At 33.2% G+C, this 18,156-nt stretch overlaps 1 protein-coding gene across 3 annotated transcripts in view; it reads right to left on the bottom strand.

Annotated features, from left to right (window-relative positions):
* LOC125065086 (protein GDAP2 homolog) overlaps positions 1–18,156 on the bottom strand; it is a 79,999-nt gene that overhangs the window by 2,849 nt on the left and 58,994 nt on the right. For all 3 annotated transcript variants that reach the window (XR_007119601.1, XM_047672510.1, XM_047672508.1), the window contains exons 8-10: positions 2,428–2,581; positions 1,148–1,287; positions 771–825 (exon numbers count right to left, since the gene is read on the bottom strand). Coding sequence is in view for 2 of the 3 variants with exons in the window: in XM_047672510.1 (XP_047528466.1) it covers positions 771–825; positions 1,148–1,287; positions 2,428–2,581 (349 nt within the window). In the remaining variant the exon portion in view is untranslated. The remainder of the gene's footprint in view (positions 1–770; positions 826–1,147; positions 1,288–2,427; positions 2,582–18,156) is intronic.

The raw sequence follows: 18,156 nt of genomic DNA on the forward strand, positions 1-18,156 counted from the left end.
TTGTAAAATTTTCAACGACTACGAAAGTGTAATAATTTACTTTTTCGATATTTGCAAATTGAAAATGTTTTTTTTTTTTTTTTTTAAATAAGCATTCAAGTACCAATAGCGGATGTTGAGTTTTATTTATCTTTCCGTCATTATAGATTTGACATTCGAAAGAAGGCAGTTATTTAACAAATCAGCCTTCAACAGGTTATAATCAACCTCATGGTGGTCATACCAACCACCCATCATATATTCTACCGCTAACAATACTAATATTGTTATGTACTGGTTTAAAGCGTGAGTCAGACAGTTTAACTACAGGCACAAGGGTCAGTTTCCAAGGTTCGTAATATACTGTTCATATAATCTATGTCTACGGGCTGGTGTGACCACTTACCAATAGGTTTTACGAGTAGCACTTTTGCCTACCAATACAAAAAAAATATGATTATTCATTTGTTGTCGTACATTTGATTTGAGCAACTATCCAAAACGCAATACACCAATAAAAAAATTATTAAAAACATCATCGAGAGAAATTACAGAAAATGTAATTTGTAACATTATCCTTATTGTCTTAATTTAGAAAATGAGTGACCTAGTAGTACTAGTTAGCTCAATTATCGCTCTCAGGAACTTTCCATTCGCACAATGACTCAATCAACAAGCATCGCATTATTATTATAATTTATAAGGAATGTCCGAGTGATATTTATAAATAATTTAAGCGATACAATTACCAACTCGGTACTCAGTAATTACTTGTTTTATAAATAACTTACTTTGGTCCAAAACGTAGGATGTACTATGTAGAACGCTTTCAAATTCTTCTTATATCTGTAACGTAAAGTATTACAAGTTAGAAAAAAAAGCGGGTAAAAATTAACTGTGTTAACCTTGACGTCAAAATCTTTTTTACTGAAAGTAACAAAAAAATAAAAGACGCTGCAAAAGATTTTTATTCTTAACATATTTCTTCTAGTATTCTTGTCTATGCGTCATGGTTATATTAAGTAATATCATAAATGCAAAAGTAACTCTGTCCGTCTGTCTGTTGATCTTTCACGCCTTAACATTGAACAGAATTTTATGAAATTTGTTATGAAACAAGGTTACACTTGACCCCATAAACACAACTAGAATTAAAATATATGTTTACTTGTAAGGCAGCACGGTGTAGACCTCCTTGAGCCAGGAGAACGGCGGGTGGTTGTTGGAGGAGGCAAGAGTGTGGAAATACGCGATAACGTAGTCACCGCGAACGATCGGGTCCAACAACTTTATTAAGTACAGGAGCGCCTGGAAACAGTTAATACGATTCATTAGTTAAAGGTGCAGACATAGGTTTTGTACATGCAAAATGGAAAAAAAATTCCGCTGAGTTTCTTTCGCCGGTTCTTCTAAGTTCCGAGGTGTTAAATTCCGAACCGGTGGTAGATTTTTGACTATCAATAAGCAAGTGTAAACACTTCTATATTGAATAGAGATTTTTGACTTTTGACTTATACTTTTGATAAAATTAATTATTGTTTAAGCTGGGCACAGATTATAGATGTATTAATTTAGTGCAGTTCTTGTGGCGAACAATAGAACTATCGCTTCTTCAACCGTTGGTGTAATAGTCGACATAGGATCGTCGTATTATGCGTAAGCGAGTCCGTGATGCGCCTCCAAGAGACGGAGTTACGGAAGAACGTAGGAGCGTTTTTTTAGCGAGAGAAAAGAAAAGTGTCGTCATAGGAGATATTTACACTACAGCCTTCAAATTTAAGAGCTTTAACTACTATGTTAAATTACAGGCAGGCGGTCAATAGACGCGTTAAGTTAAATCCGTACATTAGGTCGGTTTGTAATATCGAATATCAATAAAGCTCCTCGTCATTATCATCGTTATCCAATCATAATCCTCCCCTGGACGTAGGTCACTCCGATTGGTCATAAAGCTATGGTAAATCCCAGACATTCACCGTGAAGCACTGCCTTTATGAGTTTCATGTTTCTAGGGGGATGCCACTAAATAGTTATTATTATGGCTATAAAGGCTTGACTAGGCTTTAAAAATATAGAGTAAGCCTCACAACTGGTTAAGTTTATTATACTCATAATATAAGGCTCTTATGTAACGGTTTACGCTTAACATTGTTATAGGCTGCCTCCGTTTACTTCCTAAGTAAGTTACCGAGTTAGTATAACTTAGGGCGCAATGCTTACCTTTGTACGTTAGGAAAATTTATTTTATTATATCTTCTACAATTATTATAATTTATTAAGTATGGATAATTAACATAACTTGATGGAAATGGTCACATCGGTTCATTTACGAGAGAATTATAAGATGGTGATTCTATATGATCTATAATAACCCTAGCTCACTCACTTGAAGCAATAGAAAATATTGATAGCATCAGTTAAAGTATTCAGTATTACATATATACAGACCTTATCCAAATCGATGTCGGATATCGGGAACCATTTTCCGATGAACACAACCACGGGCCGGCCGAGACGGTCCACGCCGCTCTGGTACAAGCAGCCGATGCCAGACACCTCGCTCAGGTCCTCGCTTCGAGCGCGTCGCAATAGCCGTTCATATCTGTAAACAAATTAATCAATTAATAAAAGGATTTCCACTTTACCGTGCAATACAAAACTTTGTTACACTGCCTTTTTAATACCGACGGCAAACTTGCACAATAAATAAATTAATGTACTGAGCACAACCGTTTATTCACTGATATTATCATTACGGTTCTGACCATAGCCGACACAAAAACTGAAACTGTTGAGTTCTGCTGTTCAAAATTTATTTTAGAAAAATACTCTTTATTGTGTTTTTCTTTAATATAACTTGTTATATCACGTGGTAGCCAGACAGCGCCAATGTTTATGAAGGATGGTGGCCACAAATCACTTACTTAGGTCTAGTCAGAACTCTTTAAATAAATTGAAACTGAGCATTGGCATAATTTGTTCACCATCGACTTTAGAAAGATGGCTAAAAAAATATCAGATACGAGTAATATTGAGTAAAATAGCAAGGTTACATATTCGGAGATAATTCGAGAATAATTCATTCACGCATTACAATATGTATATGGTTCTAAAGAGTTACGAATTCACGTTCCAAAAAAAATTGGAATCACTATATAAAAAACTTCCAACTGGATTTTACTTTACATAAATATTTAATGTAATTTTATTTAATTACAGTATTAACTTAAATACTACTCTGATCACATTTAATACCAGTGGAATAAATGTTGCGATATTTGCGCGCCGAATCTCTACAAGCCATTAAACATTTTAATGAGTATTTGTTCGGCGTCATGTTTTATGACTATAATCACGAGCAAACACTAGTTACCGGATGAGAAAATGTTCATTGTCACGCTATTTTGGACCCTGGCATTGAAATGATAAGGGATATATTCAAGTGAATACTAAATCTAGTGTAACTTGTATCGTTGATGACTGGAATGTTCTTTATAACCTTGTAATTTGGATGCTGGATATGAACATTCAATGGAATTTATTTATATTACAAAAAACAAGAAAAGTTCAATTCAATTACTTATTAAACATATCTCAAGACCATCAACTTCCCAGTTATTCTACTGACAAACTCGTATTGCTGGTAGTGAGTCAGAAAACATGTGTATGTATTCGAAAAGGCAATGCATCGAATACTGAATTTCCTACTACGATGTTAACACAATATAGATCTGAAGATGCAATACTCATCCATAAAGAGAACGGGCCACGTCCCAAACACATTTAATTATTTGCCTTTTTACCGTAAGTAAATAAAACACCAATTCAGTTGCTATTCCAATTCAAACCGACATTTCAACGGTATTCAGAGCAAATAATCCACAGAACAGGGGCAGGGTGACTTTTAGGTCAAGGGTGCGATTGCGAACCAATAAAACGAGAATGTGTCGGATTGCTACCCATAAATAATACCCCCATGACGTCAAAATTTATCACCTAATTTATAACCGCACCGACTTGACAATAAAAAAATATACAAAAACGGGTCACTGAAGTTTTATTATGGCATAATGATACTTTGAAGTTTTAAATATATTTTTATCTTCAGCACACATATTTACAAATGTAGCAGTTGGAAGACACAAAAATTTGATTACTTTATAATCTAGGACATGACGACAGGCAGAAACATAAAATGTTGATAAGATATTTGGACCGCTAGTTTCACCACATTACAAAACTTCTTTGTCGTTCGTCTTGTTTACCATATCAATGGCCTAGTGGCTTTTAATGCTGCGAACTCAGGATGGTTACTCTTCCAGGTCCATTAAAAGTTTTTAGTTGTCCTGTAGTGTAGTAAAGTTTTGTTAGTCTTGTTAAATAGCGTTAACAATACATACTAGTTACACAAAAAATTTTGGCCGGTGTCATTATAAATATACGCCGCATTTCCACAAGCAAACCGATAACTTAGGAATAGAAATTCGAGTTACTGAAGTCACTGACGATACTCACAAATCTACTGAAAGTTTATTCGTTTGAATTATTTAAAGTTATATTTGTTTTAATCTGCGCAGTGAGGATATAATTTACGGAACTTCTGCTTGCAACGCCCCAGAGGTGTTCCATATGTTTTATGCACGGCTTCCTAAAGATGGAAGTTTCTAATGTTCCGAGGGTATTAGGCTGCGCTTCCAGAAATCTAATACATCATAAGGTGACATATTAAAGTTATGCTTACGGTTTTCTTTTCTTGAGATGGATGTCAGTAACTCTATTGAAGTGTAATTTATATTTTTTATTCTGGGATACCACAAAAACGATCCTGATATATTTGGTATACTAATTTTATGTAAAGTAAACGTGATATCTAGTCTGATTGAAGTATTCACGTCAGTAATAACACATAACACGTGTGTTTGAAGCATTCGCTTCAGTACCACCAATGAAATATATTTCCGACGATTTATTTTTGGCGGTCCCGAAATAAATAAGCGCGTAAGGTCACGATTCGTGACGTCACACTTCGTAATATGTATAGCGTTTCGATCAGTCACTGCATTACGTATGAAAAAATACGAACAATTAATATATTTATATGAAATGGATTGAGTTTTTTCAAATGTTAAATAGCATCGGGAAAAGAATTTACTGTACTTTTTATTACCAATGCTTTTGTTTTATATATATTCCTATTTGTCACTGCAGTTTAGGGTAAAGCTTTTGTTGTTTTAATAGGTTAAGGCCCAAGGGTTCACGATGAGGCATCGTCGTCTTTGATATCGCTAGTCGCCCTTGTACCGTTGATATATAGGGCTAGGTTTAATTTATCTAAATAAACAACGATTGACATTTAAAGTGTCCAGGTTTCGTTTAGTATATTTTCTATCACGAGAGGAATTTCTGTTACAAATTAAAAGATGTATTGTCCCATAGGTCGACACAACTAGCTACCGACGTTGTTTTAAAATATTATATGTAGCAAAATAAGGAATACAATAATGCAAGATTATGTGTAAATGATTATTTAAATATAATCAATGAAATGAAAATCTTTAACCACGCAAAAAAAATAGAGATATAGATAAATAATTTATTTAGAAGTCCACAAACAAGAGGCAAATTTAAAGCATTCCAACAATCACCTCAGATTTAATTATGTTTTAACATAACATTTAAAATGGAAAGCAGGCAATCTTGTACAACGTGTGTATGAACGTAATTACTATGCGTAGTTTTCAAAGTGAAAATATATTAAAACGATGTTTAGTCGGCACGGCCAGGCCCGCTGGCTGTTCGCCAGGCTACGTCATAACTCCATTTGCTACGTATGAACGCTAGTTAGGTAGATTCCTTATATTGTGTTCATAGCAAGAGATTAACTTTTGCTCTTTGATCTTATTTTGGACAAATATGCGGAATGAATAATTAATTACGTAAACCTCACTAATCACATATTCGACTATCAAACAGCAATACTTGTGTTCTGTGTTAACATTGTCTTCACATTGTTATTATTGTGTTAAATAAATCCACAGTTAAAAGTTTTAATCTACCGTTAATTGTGATTTTATAAGCCTCTTAAAAGCCCTTTAAAGATATCATAATTATGAATACGATTACAAAGTGTTAATGCGTTAAAACATTGTATCATTTACAGAGCTCTTCAGAGCATGTCTATCTAATGGAGCTGTAAGCACTATATATTAAGTTAATGTGCTTGGTATATAGATCATATCGTATTGTTTTGTATTGATTAGTATTCTATTTTAGTTATTTGATTTATTTTGTTTGTGAATTATTATTATAAATAGCGAACGATCGAGTTAAGGATTTGATAGGAGTTATATGAATTATGTCTCACTATATTATATAAATAAGTAAAAAATATAAACTACTTTAGATTTAATTTCATTACAGAAAACATTCTATAGTTTTTCTTTTTTATATTAATTTATGTAAGTGGCATTCTAATATTTTTCCTTGATCAATATTTAAAAAAAAATACAATATTTAAATTAAAAATAAATACGGATTGAATAATATTATTTGAAGGGTGAATGAGCCAGTGTAACTACAGGGACGTAACATCTTACTCCCGTTATTTATCTTAAGGTTGGTGGCGCATTGGCAGTGTGAGGAATGGTTAATATTTCTTACACCGCCATTGTCTATGGGCGGTGGTGACCACTTACCATCAGGTGGCCCATTTGCTCGTCCGCCTCCCGATATCATAAAAAAAAAAACTATGTCTATGCAGATATGTTTTAACGGACACGGATATCGGAAATGAGACGATAAATATATCCACCTGTTGTTACGTGGTCACTTACATTACTGATAATGCAATGCGATGCGCTGCCAAATAAGAGCCAAGGGCCTTTTGATATTGGCGCTTTTACAGGGTGATCGGTGTGGCTTCAAATATTTTTGTTACGATAGCTCAACGTATATATTGTACAATTTTTCAATGGATTACTAAATAAACTATATCAACCTAATTTTCAGTTAGCATTGAAATGCTCTAGGAGTTTGTTACGTATTATGGCGTATATTTTGAAATATTGACAACTGACCGACGGTGATACTTCTGTCGTGATTATTCTGATATTTCACGATCGTGTTCTGCGATGAGTTTCGAGCTTTCACACAATAACTCTACACAATAAGTCTACAGGTGAAAACAGTCGCGACAATAATATATATTTTAAAAATCATTTAATTTTAAATATATTGTTTTAACATGTTACTTTATGAGTCACAGTTCAATCGTTCTGATGTAGACGCTTGTTAAAACAGATCACAAATGTTTCAGAAACCGATAAAAAGTATTTATTTCTATTACGTACCTATTTAAAACAATATTGAATCTAGAGTTTAAATATGTACCTACTTCTTGTACAATAAACATTGCAAACATAAATACATCATTTGTTGCAAAATAAATATAAACAGCAGTAATGTTGTTCCAGTTTGCTATTCAAAGAGAGCCAATGTAACTACAGATACCAAAGTTGGTGGTACGTTGGCGATATTGGTAATGAATCGTTGATATTTCTTATAGTGCCAATGTGTACGGGCGGTGTGGTGTCCACTTACCATAAGGTGGCCCATTTGCCAGGCTGCCTTTTATAAATAAGAAAATAAACATATGTATTTTCCAAGGGAAAACTATAAATATTGACGACCTCCGCAGTCCCGAGTTGGATTACCGGCCGAGTGAATGTAGAAAAAGTTCATTAGTTTCCTATGGTCTGGTCTGGTCTTATCCTTGGGTCTGGGTGTTTGTGGTACCGTCGTTACTTCTGATTTTTCATTACAGAAGTGCTTTAGCTACTTACATTGGGATCAGAGTAATGTATGTGATGTTGTCCAATATTAATATTATACACCAAGAACAAAGACCAGACAGGCTTAAAGCTTGAAGCGCAGCTTTTGCATTGATCGATACGTACGTCGTAATTTCATACGACGCATGCAGTTCCTTACGATGTTCGTCTACGAATACTATGGGTATGTATTGTACTATAAGTTTATTATTTTGACATAATTTATGATAATGTTAAATAAATAATGCTAAGTAAATTCTAAATGACAAGCACTCAGATTAATATTGAATATCGTTAAAGTTTTTATGGTTATGCAAATTGTTTATAACAACAGAAACGTACTCGTAAATATAAGCGCTCAAATCTAGTCCTTAAACTATAAGCATTAGGAATTATATTGGTATATTATATTTCGCTCATGGCAATTGCTATTTATACAACATGAGTCTAGACATTTGCTTTAATAAAAAAAAAGAAGGTTATTGTCAACGTGCTCGATATATGGAATATGTCATGTTTAATCTGTGCTATTGAAAATTAGGTATGTTAAAATATTGATAATAGTCATGTTTAAAACAATATATTTTAGTTATTTTATGTATGCCTGGTAAATTTCAAATCGTATAAAAATAATTCAGCATGCTTTTTAAACATTCAATAATAGATCTGTACACTCACGAAGGCGCCTCCACGAAGTACATTAACATATGTTTAATTTATTTATTTTTTCCAATCTTTATTTTACATGCATTGGTCTTCTCACGCACATAAAGATATCTTGAAAATTCGAAAGACGCATACTGATGATGATGTAAGTATATTAACTATAATTTAACTTGGACGCACGAGCCTTCGTGGTTTACAGATTAATAACCCCTTACGAATTGTACGTGGTGTATGGCAATGGTATTGTACAGTTCAGTATAGTTAGTTACACTTTGTCTTAACACTTATCTCTCTTCTAACTGATGGCAGAACGAGCAAAATCAATGAGCCACAACGGCCATTATCAAGGAAATCTAGCAATTTGAGCTAAATTCTACAGTGCACAAGTGCAAACAAAAAAAAGCTCTATTGTCTACTCTCATAAACCGTTGGGGTGGAAAATGCGGCACGACCAGAGAGAGTTCAGGTGCAGAACCGACGGCTCTAGCCGATTGACAAGTGCGAACACTGCAAATTTAGACGTCGCTACAGAAAATTTCCCGACGGAAAACCAACTTTTAATTGGCTCCATCTGGGGTTTAAATCCAGGACCTCGAGGCTTCCGACCTTATTAGCTAGCCACTAGACCAATGAGGCAGTCTACTATACAACATACATTAATTAGTCAGATCGTTAATTAGCAACGCGGAACAAAATGTTAATAAATTATTGTTTTTTTTTGTACATGCAAAAAAGCGTAATAATAAATTAATTATATTTAAAACCTATTCAGTATGAGGATATAAAGTAAATGTTGACATTTAGCGATAATTGTATATTTCAGTCACGGTACATTTTTTATTGTTTACTTAAAATGCAACGATGCAATTTGTTTCTTTATTAAATGTTGGGCATTTAAGCGTGCAACGGAATGCAAATGCGTTGAATTTCTTTGTATTTAAAATAGTTTGAAATTAAATTGAACGAGATTGAATCCCTATTCTGTAAATTGAAACACTTGTGGCCAATTTGTTAGCACTAGCAATTGGAAAATGTATTTTTAGCAGAAGTGCTGATTACTCGGAACAACCACATACTGGGAACAGGCTGGTTAGGTTACCATTCATATAATCTGAATAGCGATTCGAAAGGGTACGCTCACGTACTTAAAACGTACGTATTTAAAAAATTGTTTTGTTTATTTACGTCTTTAATGTCAATAAAGAAAATCATAAAGTATTATAACTTCAAAAGGATATCACAAATGCTTAAATATGAGTATCAAAAATTCTATTGAATAAAAACACCACACCAAATTAACGTCGTGCATTACCAAATATAATTTTATATTAATGTCAATTTTGCTGTATTTATTCTTACATTAGTCTCACGCACACTAAGACATCTTGTGACTACGGGCGTCACTCATAACACACGCCACAATAAGCATGGAGGGGCGCGCCTTCGTGTTTGTACAGATCAATAGGTCGATCTGACATTTGTCGAGTTACTTTATCGAGGAGAAATCGTCACTCAACATCGAAGACATTCGTGTAATGTCAGATATGACTAAACAACACTGACTGCAACAATGTTTAAAGAACATAGGCTTAAAAAATCGTGTAGCCAATATATATGTATATACATCTCAGTGATCGTAAAAATCCTTATCAATTTCTATATGACTCATTGTTATTAAGAATATATAGGTATATGTCATTAATCATTATTATATGCCGCTATATTAACACAAACATTATCTGGCTCACATCCCATATATTTGCGGTCGGCATAGTGTTATACTCTCCCATTCATTTATATCCACATTTAATAGGTCATCCATCTTTTTTTCAGACATATTCATATTCCGCCCTTTACATTTCTCATAACATATTATGTTTCCTGTCAGTTTTTCTTGAACGACGACACGATTTGCGGTATATATATCCATTGTCACCAAACATCGAACTCTGCATTCTCATTACATTGAAGTAACCTTCCACCCACGACGTTATTGGAACCCTCCGATTCCGTCTGGATCGTAAAAATATGACGCTACGTATGATTGGTACAACCGATCATAAAAGTGCGTCTAAATATGACAACATTGAATCAATATCGTCACAGCTTGACCTAAATAGCACATGGAAATAGCTACCCGACTCCACGCCGTGGGTAGTGATCATTAGCAGCGGTGATGTCATTCTTTTCTCTTAACTTATTAACGACGATATATATTTTCACAATTTCTATAGACGCCATGTGCGTTGAATATATAAAGTAATCGCTTTTGTATTCTAATCAACAATTCTATCATGTGAATTAAAAGTGGAAGTTTAAAAATCGTCACCCCCATCTGTATAAAACATGTTAGTTTTTTTTTGCTATAGGTAGGACGGGCAAATGGTCCACTTTATGGTAAGTGGTCACGACTGCCTATAGACATTGACGCTATAAGAAATAACAACCATTCCTTTCATTACACCAATGAGCCACCAACCTTGGGAGCTAATATGTTAGTCCATTGTGCCTATAGTTACACTGACTCATTCGCCATCCAAACCGGGACACAACAACACTAAGTATTGCTGTTTGGCGGTAGAATATCTTATGAGTGGATGGTACCTACCCAGAGGGGATTGAATAAAGCCCTGCCACCAAGATATCAAACTAGCACTTTTGTCCTCACAATTTACTTTACTTGACTTTAGATATCGTATAAAAGAGATACGTCGAGATATATATTAATATATTTTAACCCCTCCACTTTATATAGGTGAGAGCAAAAAAGGAATAGCGTTCTGAGCCAGGATTGAAGTTGCGACTTTCACATCGCTAAGCAGCTCGTTGAACAATTCAAACTATATTTTTACAGAGGTATGCGTACACAACCCGATAACTTTTCATGCTAAATTAGATATAATAATGTTGTCTATTTTTATGAATATTCTTTTTTATAATATTATACTAGTTACATTTCCCGACTTCACATCGGTTGAATAAAGGTCTACATATACCCCAAAATATATTAGTTTTATATTGCTAGGCGATAAACCTTTGCGCAGGGAGAACAGTTCGCCAAAGTTTCATCACATTCGGATGAATGGTGTAGGAACGCATAGATGACTAACGTACGAAGAATTTTTTTTTTTATATATTACGTCTTACTATATAAGTTTCATATATATTGGTTTAGTAGGTGTTTTTAGTCAGAGAACACAAAGAAAACGTCACCTCATTTATTAATAACTATTAAAAATATAAAGTGACAATTTATTTTATAAATAATAGTATACGGCATCAAATTCGTTTATTAATTTAATTACTAATTTACACGACACGGAAACGGTATAAATAATATACTAATTACTTGAGCAAACATTGCATGTGTCAACTGGATTGAAACTATCAACAGTAATTTTGATACAAACATACAGACGTATGTTCAAAGCGAATCACGCAGAGTGAGTCAGTTTGGATCCATCAAAGAGAATAAATCATCTTTGTTTGTATATTTTCAACTAACAAGTGCATCTGAGGAAAATGAACGTTCTGTATTTAAATTACTCTATACCAATCATTGGTCCGGGGAATAACTCTTTGATCAAAAGTCAGTACGAGGTCAATATGTTAAAATTTTCGTATTCAAAGACGACACCAAAAAACAAAATGAAAGGCAAAATGAAAGATGCATTTTATGAATTTGTAAAATTTTATCATGTTTACTTACTATTAGTTGGATTTCACGCGACTTTTTTTGGCTTGAAATCTTTATGCACTTGTATTGTAAAGGAGAGTTTATATGTTTCTATTCGATAATTTTAGGAGTTGACAGAAATTAACTTACTTTTAGTTAAATTTTGCAAAAGTTTCATACGTTTTATTCAATCTATTGGTCGTTCATTGAAAAAGATATAATACTATATCACTCTACACTCCACTTTAAAGAGTTTTAGGAGGGGTTATAAATATGAAAAATCTGGTAATTGGTATGTCAAATGAGATGTACTGGGGTATATAGTATCTTGTATACCTATAGAACGGTCATGTAATTTAAAATGTACCTACTTAGGTGACTACGAATAACAGCGACAAACTAAATGAAACGAATAGGTACTTGCTTAGACTTGAAAAGAGTCTTGTTATAAAACTAACCTGGTTTATGTGACAATTTTCATTTTACATTATGTAAATGACCTGGAGTATCTTTCCATTCCCAAAGTTTATCATGTAAATTCGGAGTGGTCGTTAATTTTATAGTAACCCTTAATACTTAAATGTTGCTCGACTGTTTATCATTCGAACCATTTAATTTGTCAGGATATTAACCCCATTGGATCATTTGTATGGCTATATCAATGTGCCCCGGAAATCCGTTAAATTATTTGCGCGTGCAATGTTTTAATCTGTAAATTTTTGACCTCTTAATGTATTGTATTTGTAAAAATAGATCACATAGTTTATTACGCGGGTAAAACTAAAATGTGTATATTTTGTTTTTCATTTAAATTCTTTTAACTATTTAAGAACCGTCAAGGTTTGTCAGCACATAGCGTGAAGTCGTTGACCTATTTTTAGTATTAATTCAATATAAAAGAATGCAGAATATAGATCTAGTAAACGCTGCATAACATTATAAATCATAACATATTACACGGAAGATGCAATTTCGTTTGTATTCTATTTTACATTGATAGAAGCCATATTATATAAATTGAGTCACCTTTGTAAAATTTGTCACACAAATTAATTAAAATTAATGACATAATTATATTATAATCAAGAAGTTTGTATTTGAAAATATTAAAAAAGTCTCTGAATATTTATAGTCTACGTTAATCGCCTTTTACCCACAGTATTGTACACATATATTAAAAAAAAAAAAAATTTCAATCTGCAATATTTTATTTTTCTGAGCGTCGAAATCATCGCTACTTTCATGGACACAGTTCAGACAGACAATTCATTTTCATATACAAATGTATGCACTCAATTTTTCGATCATTGTACTCACTTTTCCTCAGGAGTTTCCTCTGCGGGCGGTTGTGGCGCGTGCGTTGTCAAGTCGGGCAGTTCAACTGCCATAGTGTCCATTGCCATATTGCACTAGTTTAATTCACTGAGTCCGAACAGATTTACACATGGATTTCTTAGGGATTCAAGTAAACAACGTACCTAATAAATTCAAATTTATAATCAACGGAAAGCTATTATACAGTAAACACAGATACTTATATTAATGTTAATACTATGTCGACGCAGATCGAACCGAACGATCGGTGTTTTAGTGCGCAGTGAAAATAATGATCTAGTTAGACGATTATAGACTTTATATGTATGTAATATGAACGTACGCACACTACATGATCTGTTCACGGTGCCATAGCGGTCACACATGCATGAGTAATCACGGCTTAGGGCTGTGAGCTCCAAGTTATAAATATAAATAGATAGTTAAGTAGGACACCGTCGAAAAAAGTAGCTGCGTAGTTAAGGGTAAGTTTAATCGAGCCACCTCGCCTCAACCCGTGAGACTCGTAAGAATATACTTGTAGGAAAATTTCTTTGAAGTACCTCTTCCTACAAAATTCTTTGTCAGTATGAAAATATATTACTGGTAATGTGTTTTTATTTGAAAAAAAAAAAAACATTGCTGCGTATATTAATAACCAAATGGTTATGGAGATAATTTAACAATTATAGTAGTGAAGAGTTAAACTACTACGTATGTTAAATAATATTTGAATAACTGGAACTCAGATGATGCATCCCTCATTCATTTAAACTAAGTCGCTCTGACGCAACCTCGCTGGCACATGGGCAGAGGATGTATTGTATTGCATCTTTACGTTGTTCCGTGAAAGACTCTTGTTATGTCAACACGGAGAATGATTCAGACCGGATCTTACTGGACGAAACCGGATATAAACGGAATTGAAATTTCACCAGAAATCATTCTTAATACAGATATTGTTTTACAACAAGCGAATATCGATACAACTGTTTTAATTTATGAAGTTCTAGAATAGAAGTTATTATGTATTTATGGTATTTCTCTTGTTTTTGGTTTAAATTATAATATATATAATATTTACACAATTTTTCTGCACACTTATAAATTAATATAGTATTAAGTTAATGTCACTAATTCGCTTTAAAGATTAAACTTCAGAATTACAAATAAATGGATTAATTTGCGTTTACATAACGTTTTTGATCATTTAAAAATCTGTATCCGTTTTTATGTACACAATTGATTAAATATTTACGATAAGTGCTTTTAAATGTTTTAGTATTTGATTACCTTGTATATACGACCGTATATAACCACCACCGGATCTCATCGGTACAGAGAGGCCGGAGCACGTAAGACTACTAGGGATTCTGTTTAAAAAGATTATAAACTATTTTACCGGACGTATTATGGATAGAATAACACACATATGACATGTCACCGCGTATCTATTAACTACGTATTTCATTCAATTATTAAATAATTTGATATTCGGTAATAGATAAAGTATATTGGAACTTATAGTATATAATATTTAGATAAAGATTAGTTTGTATGGCTGAAAGCGCTAATCTCACGATCCACCTTTCCAATATGAATGTGACAGTTTAAAGGGTCTATAACTTCTTCTACGCCCGAAGGATCGGAGCAGTGACCATAAACAAGTAAAGGATCGAAACTCAAAACGTAACGCAAACGAAACAGCGAGGCTTACATGACGTTCTTATACAACCGCAACAGAAAATATTTTACGTATTAAATACATATGTCTTTCGCAATTATTTGTATATAATCATCAGTTGTAACTAAAAGAACAGCTTTTTAGTAAAATCACGAGTTAAACTAATAAGGTATCGAGAAATAAATTGAAATAATTTTAAGTTATAATTTCAATTTAATTTTGATTGATATTTTTGCATTAAAATTGAGGAATTTACATGGTACGATTATTCAGCATTATAGTTGCTAAATTAGCATTTATTTATAACGACTTTTCTTATCTAGACTATTTGGATTATAAGCTAAATGAAACATTACTTGAAACTATCAACGCTACAAAATTAAATTCATTATTTATTGCTGTGCTTATTGGTTTTATTGTGTGACAGGTAAAAGTCAAGAGATAATGTTAATTCAACTAGATGTGTCAGTTCCTAGATTTATGTTCCAAAGCTTGGCAGAGCAGTTTGGGTGGGATATATGGAACTATATTACATCCGACACATACATACTTGCTTAAAATGTCATATTTTATGTCCTCCTGACTGGTTTGGGCTATGGCAGACATTCTCAAGACTAGACACTTTGAAATATATATGTATTATAAGACACAATGTATATAGTTGCATTTAATTTATTTCATAAGTTGGCGTGGCAATTTGTGACAAGAGAGTTCAGAGAGACGAACCTTTTGCTTTCTGAGGCACTCGAATACCGATAGTAATTATTAATTTCCAAACTACAGGCTAGTACTTACTGACGGAATTTCTTAACAAAAAATCAGGATTCGAATCCAGAAACACAAGTCCAAATTTATAATTTGACCGCACCAACGAAGCAATGATTAGTAGTAATTTTGAACTGTCAACGAACAAAATCACCGAATAATTAAAGTCAAATTGAAGTCTCAATGCAACATGGACGGTTTTGTTATTTGGGCATACGTTAGCGATAATATTTAATTGGTCCGCATCGAGACATTGCATCCAATATTTCAGTATGTGACGATATAATTGATCTCAATGAAGCATATCATGTAATTGAGGTCAAATTTTAATATACGAGCATGTTTAATTTTATTACTTGATTGCTTTACACAATTTGTTTCTGGGTTACGGTTTTATAAGATTTTTTTAATTCACCTTTCAGTACGTGTGGCTCAAATCTTGTGAAATTTAAACAAGATTCACGCAAATAGTGAAACATTTTTGATGTTAATGAAAAAGCAATCGATTAAAAATGAAAGGACAAAGTCGGAAGTTCAGCTAGTCAATCTATAAAACAAACTGTATGAACAAACGAAGAATAAGACCTCAGAACACAGAAAAATATCAGTTAGTGATACGCGACATGTTTACTAATATTATAAATGCAAAAGTGATTCCGTATGTTTGTTACGCTTTAACAACTACACCACTTGATCGATTTTGATAAAACTTTGTACAAAGCAAGCTCGTACCCTAAGGCGGACATGGACTACAGACAGAGGGCTGTTAATAAGTTCGTGAAAAATTTCGTTACAAACTAAATTTCAAGAGGGCGAAGCATCGGTTTCATGCAGACGTCTATATAGTTACATCATTTAAAGTTTTTCAACTTTTTATAAGTTGAAAAGCGAATTATTAAAGGACAACAGTGGAGGTATGTGACCGTTAAAAATAAGGTACATATTTGGATGTAAATTTACTTCTTCCTTGATCTTCTATAAAGGTAAACGACAATACAACATGAAATTTTTTGTTTATGTTCAATTGTCAGTGTGTATGGGTCATATATTTCAATTGAATTTTTAACCTATTTCACAGAACTGGTTAAGTTGAAATTTGCACATACTTTCGGACGTTGATAACGCAATCTAGTAAGTATATAAAAATGTATCCGCATTTTGAATATGGATTGAATAACATTGCTTATGTATGTATATATTTTTTTTTTATTATCATGTAACCTCAGCGCTGGGTACCGTTGAAGCCAAATTAAACCGATAGTGATACCTATGATACGTGTTAGTAGGTGGTATTCCGGATTGAAGATTAAGTAAGCCAGTGTAACTACAGGGACGAAGGACATAACATTTGAATTGCAAAGATTCGCGCATTGGATACTAGGGCGACTTTCTGACAGCGGCAATGTCTATGGGTGATAGTGGCCACTTACCATGCAGGCAGACCTGTCAACGTATTTAATAAAGACATAAAATAAACTGATTTGTAATGAGAGTGTGTCTGAATGAAATACGCGTATGTAATGCGTGTAAGGCTACCGGCATTGAACTGAATAGCGTACAACTATCATTTGCCACGGTATACGTTTATATATGTCAAGTTGAGCCGATAGCAATCTTTATTTATTATTATTATTATAAAATCCGGTCTGACTTACAATATTTCAAGCGGAATTCTCGATAAATAACTTTTCGAGACGTCTACGGTCGCACTGTCAAGGAGCGGATGCGTCGAAATCACGTCGCCGATATTCCTTGTTAAATAGTGTAATTGAAACCGGTTTATATATTATATACATAAAAATACTAATATTTTGTAATATAACAATCTATCAAGAGGTGAACAAATATTATATGAGACAATTTCAACAATATCGATCGAATCGAAATCGCAGATCGATATATTATTATTTTGTCATAAAAAAAGGTTGTTGAGAAAACAATTAACATGTTTTAAGTTATAACCTTTAAGTTTCAAAAACTTTTTTTCTATTGAAACAAACTGCGTCTCAGTAATATTACAATCGCAGCAAGGACTTTTTTGTAAAAGTACGTGTATTTGGTCATAACGTGCTTAATAAATGTTTGCAAAGTATAGAAACCGGTTCAAACTAGATTGAAGCAATTACATGCTGTTAAATCTAGAATATACCAGACGATTTTAAGGTAATTTTATAATTTTGAATTGTCATTTTATGTACCGAAAATTTGTAAAAGCGAAATATGTTGTCAACCTAATATTAGTT

Source organism: Vanessa atalanta, chromosome 7 (assembly GCF_905147765.1).
Source record: "Vanessa atalanta chromosome 7, ilVanAtal1.2, whole genome shotgun sequence".
Lineage (NCBI taxonomy): Eukaryota > Metazoa > Arthropoda > Insecta > Lepidoptera > Nymphalidae > Vanessa > Vanessa atalanta.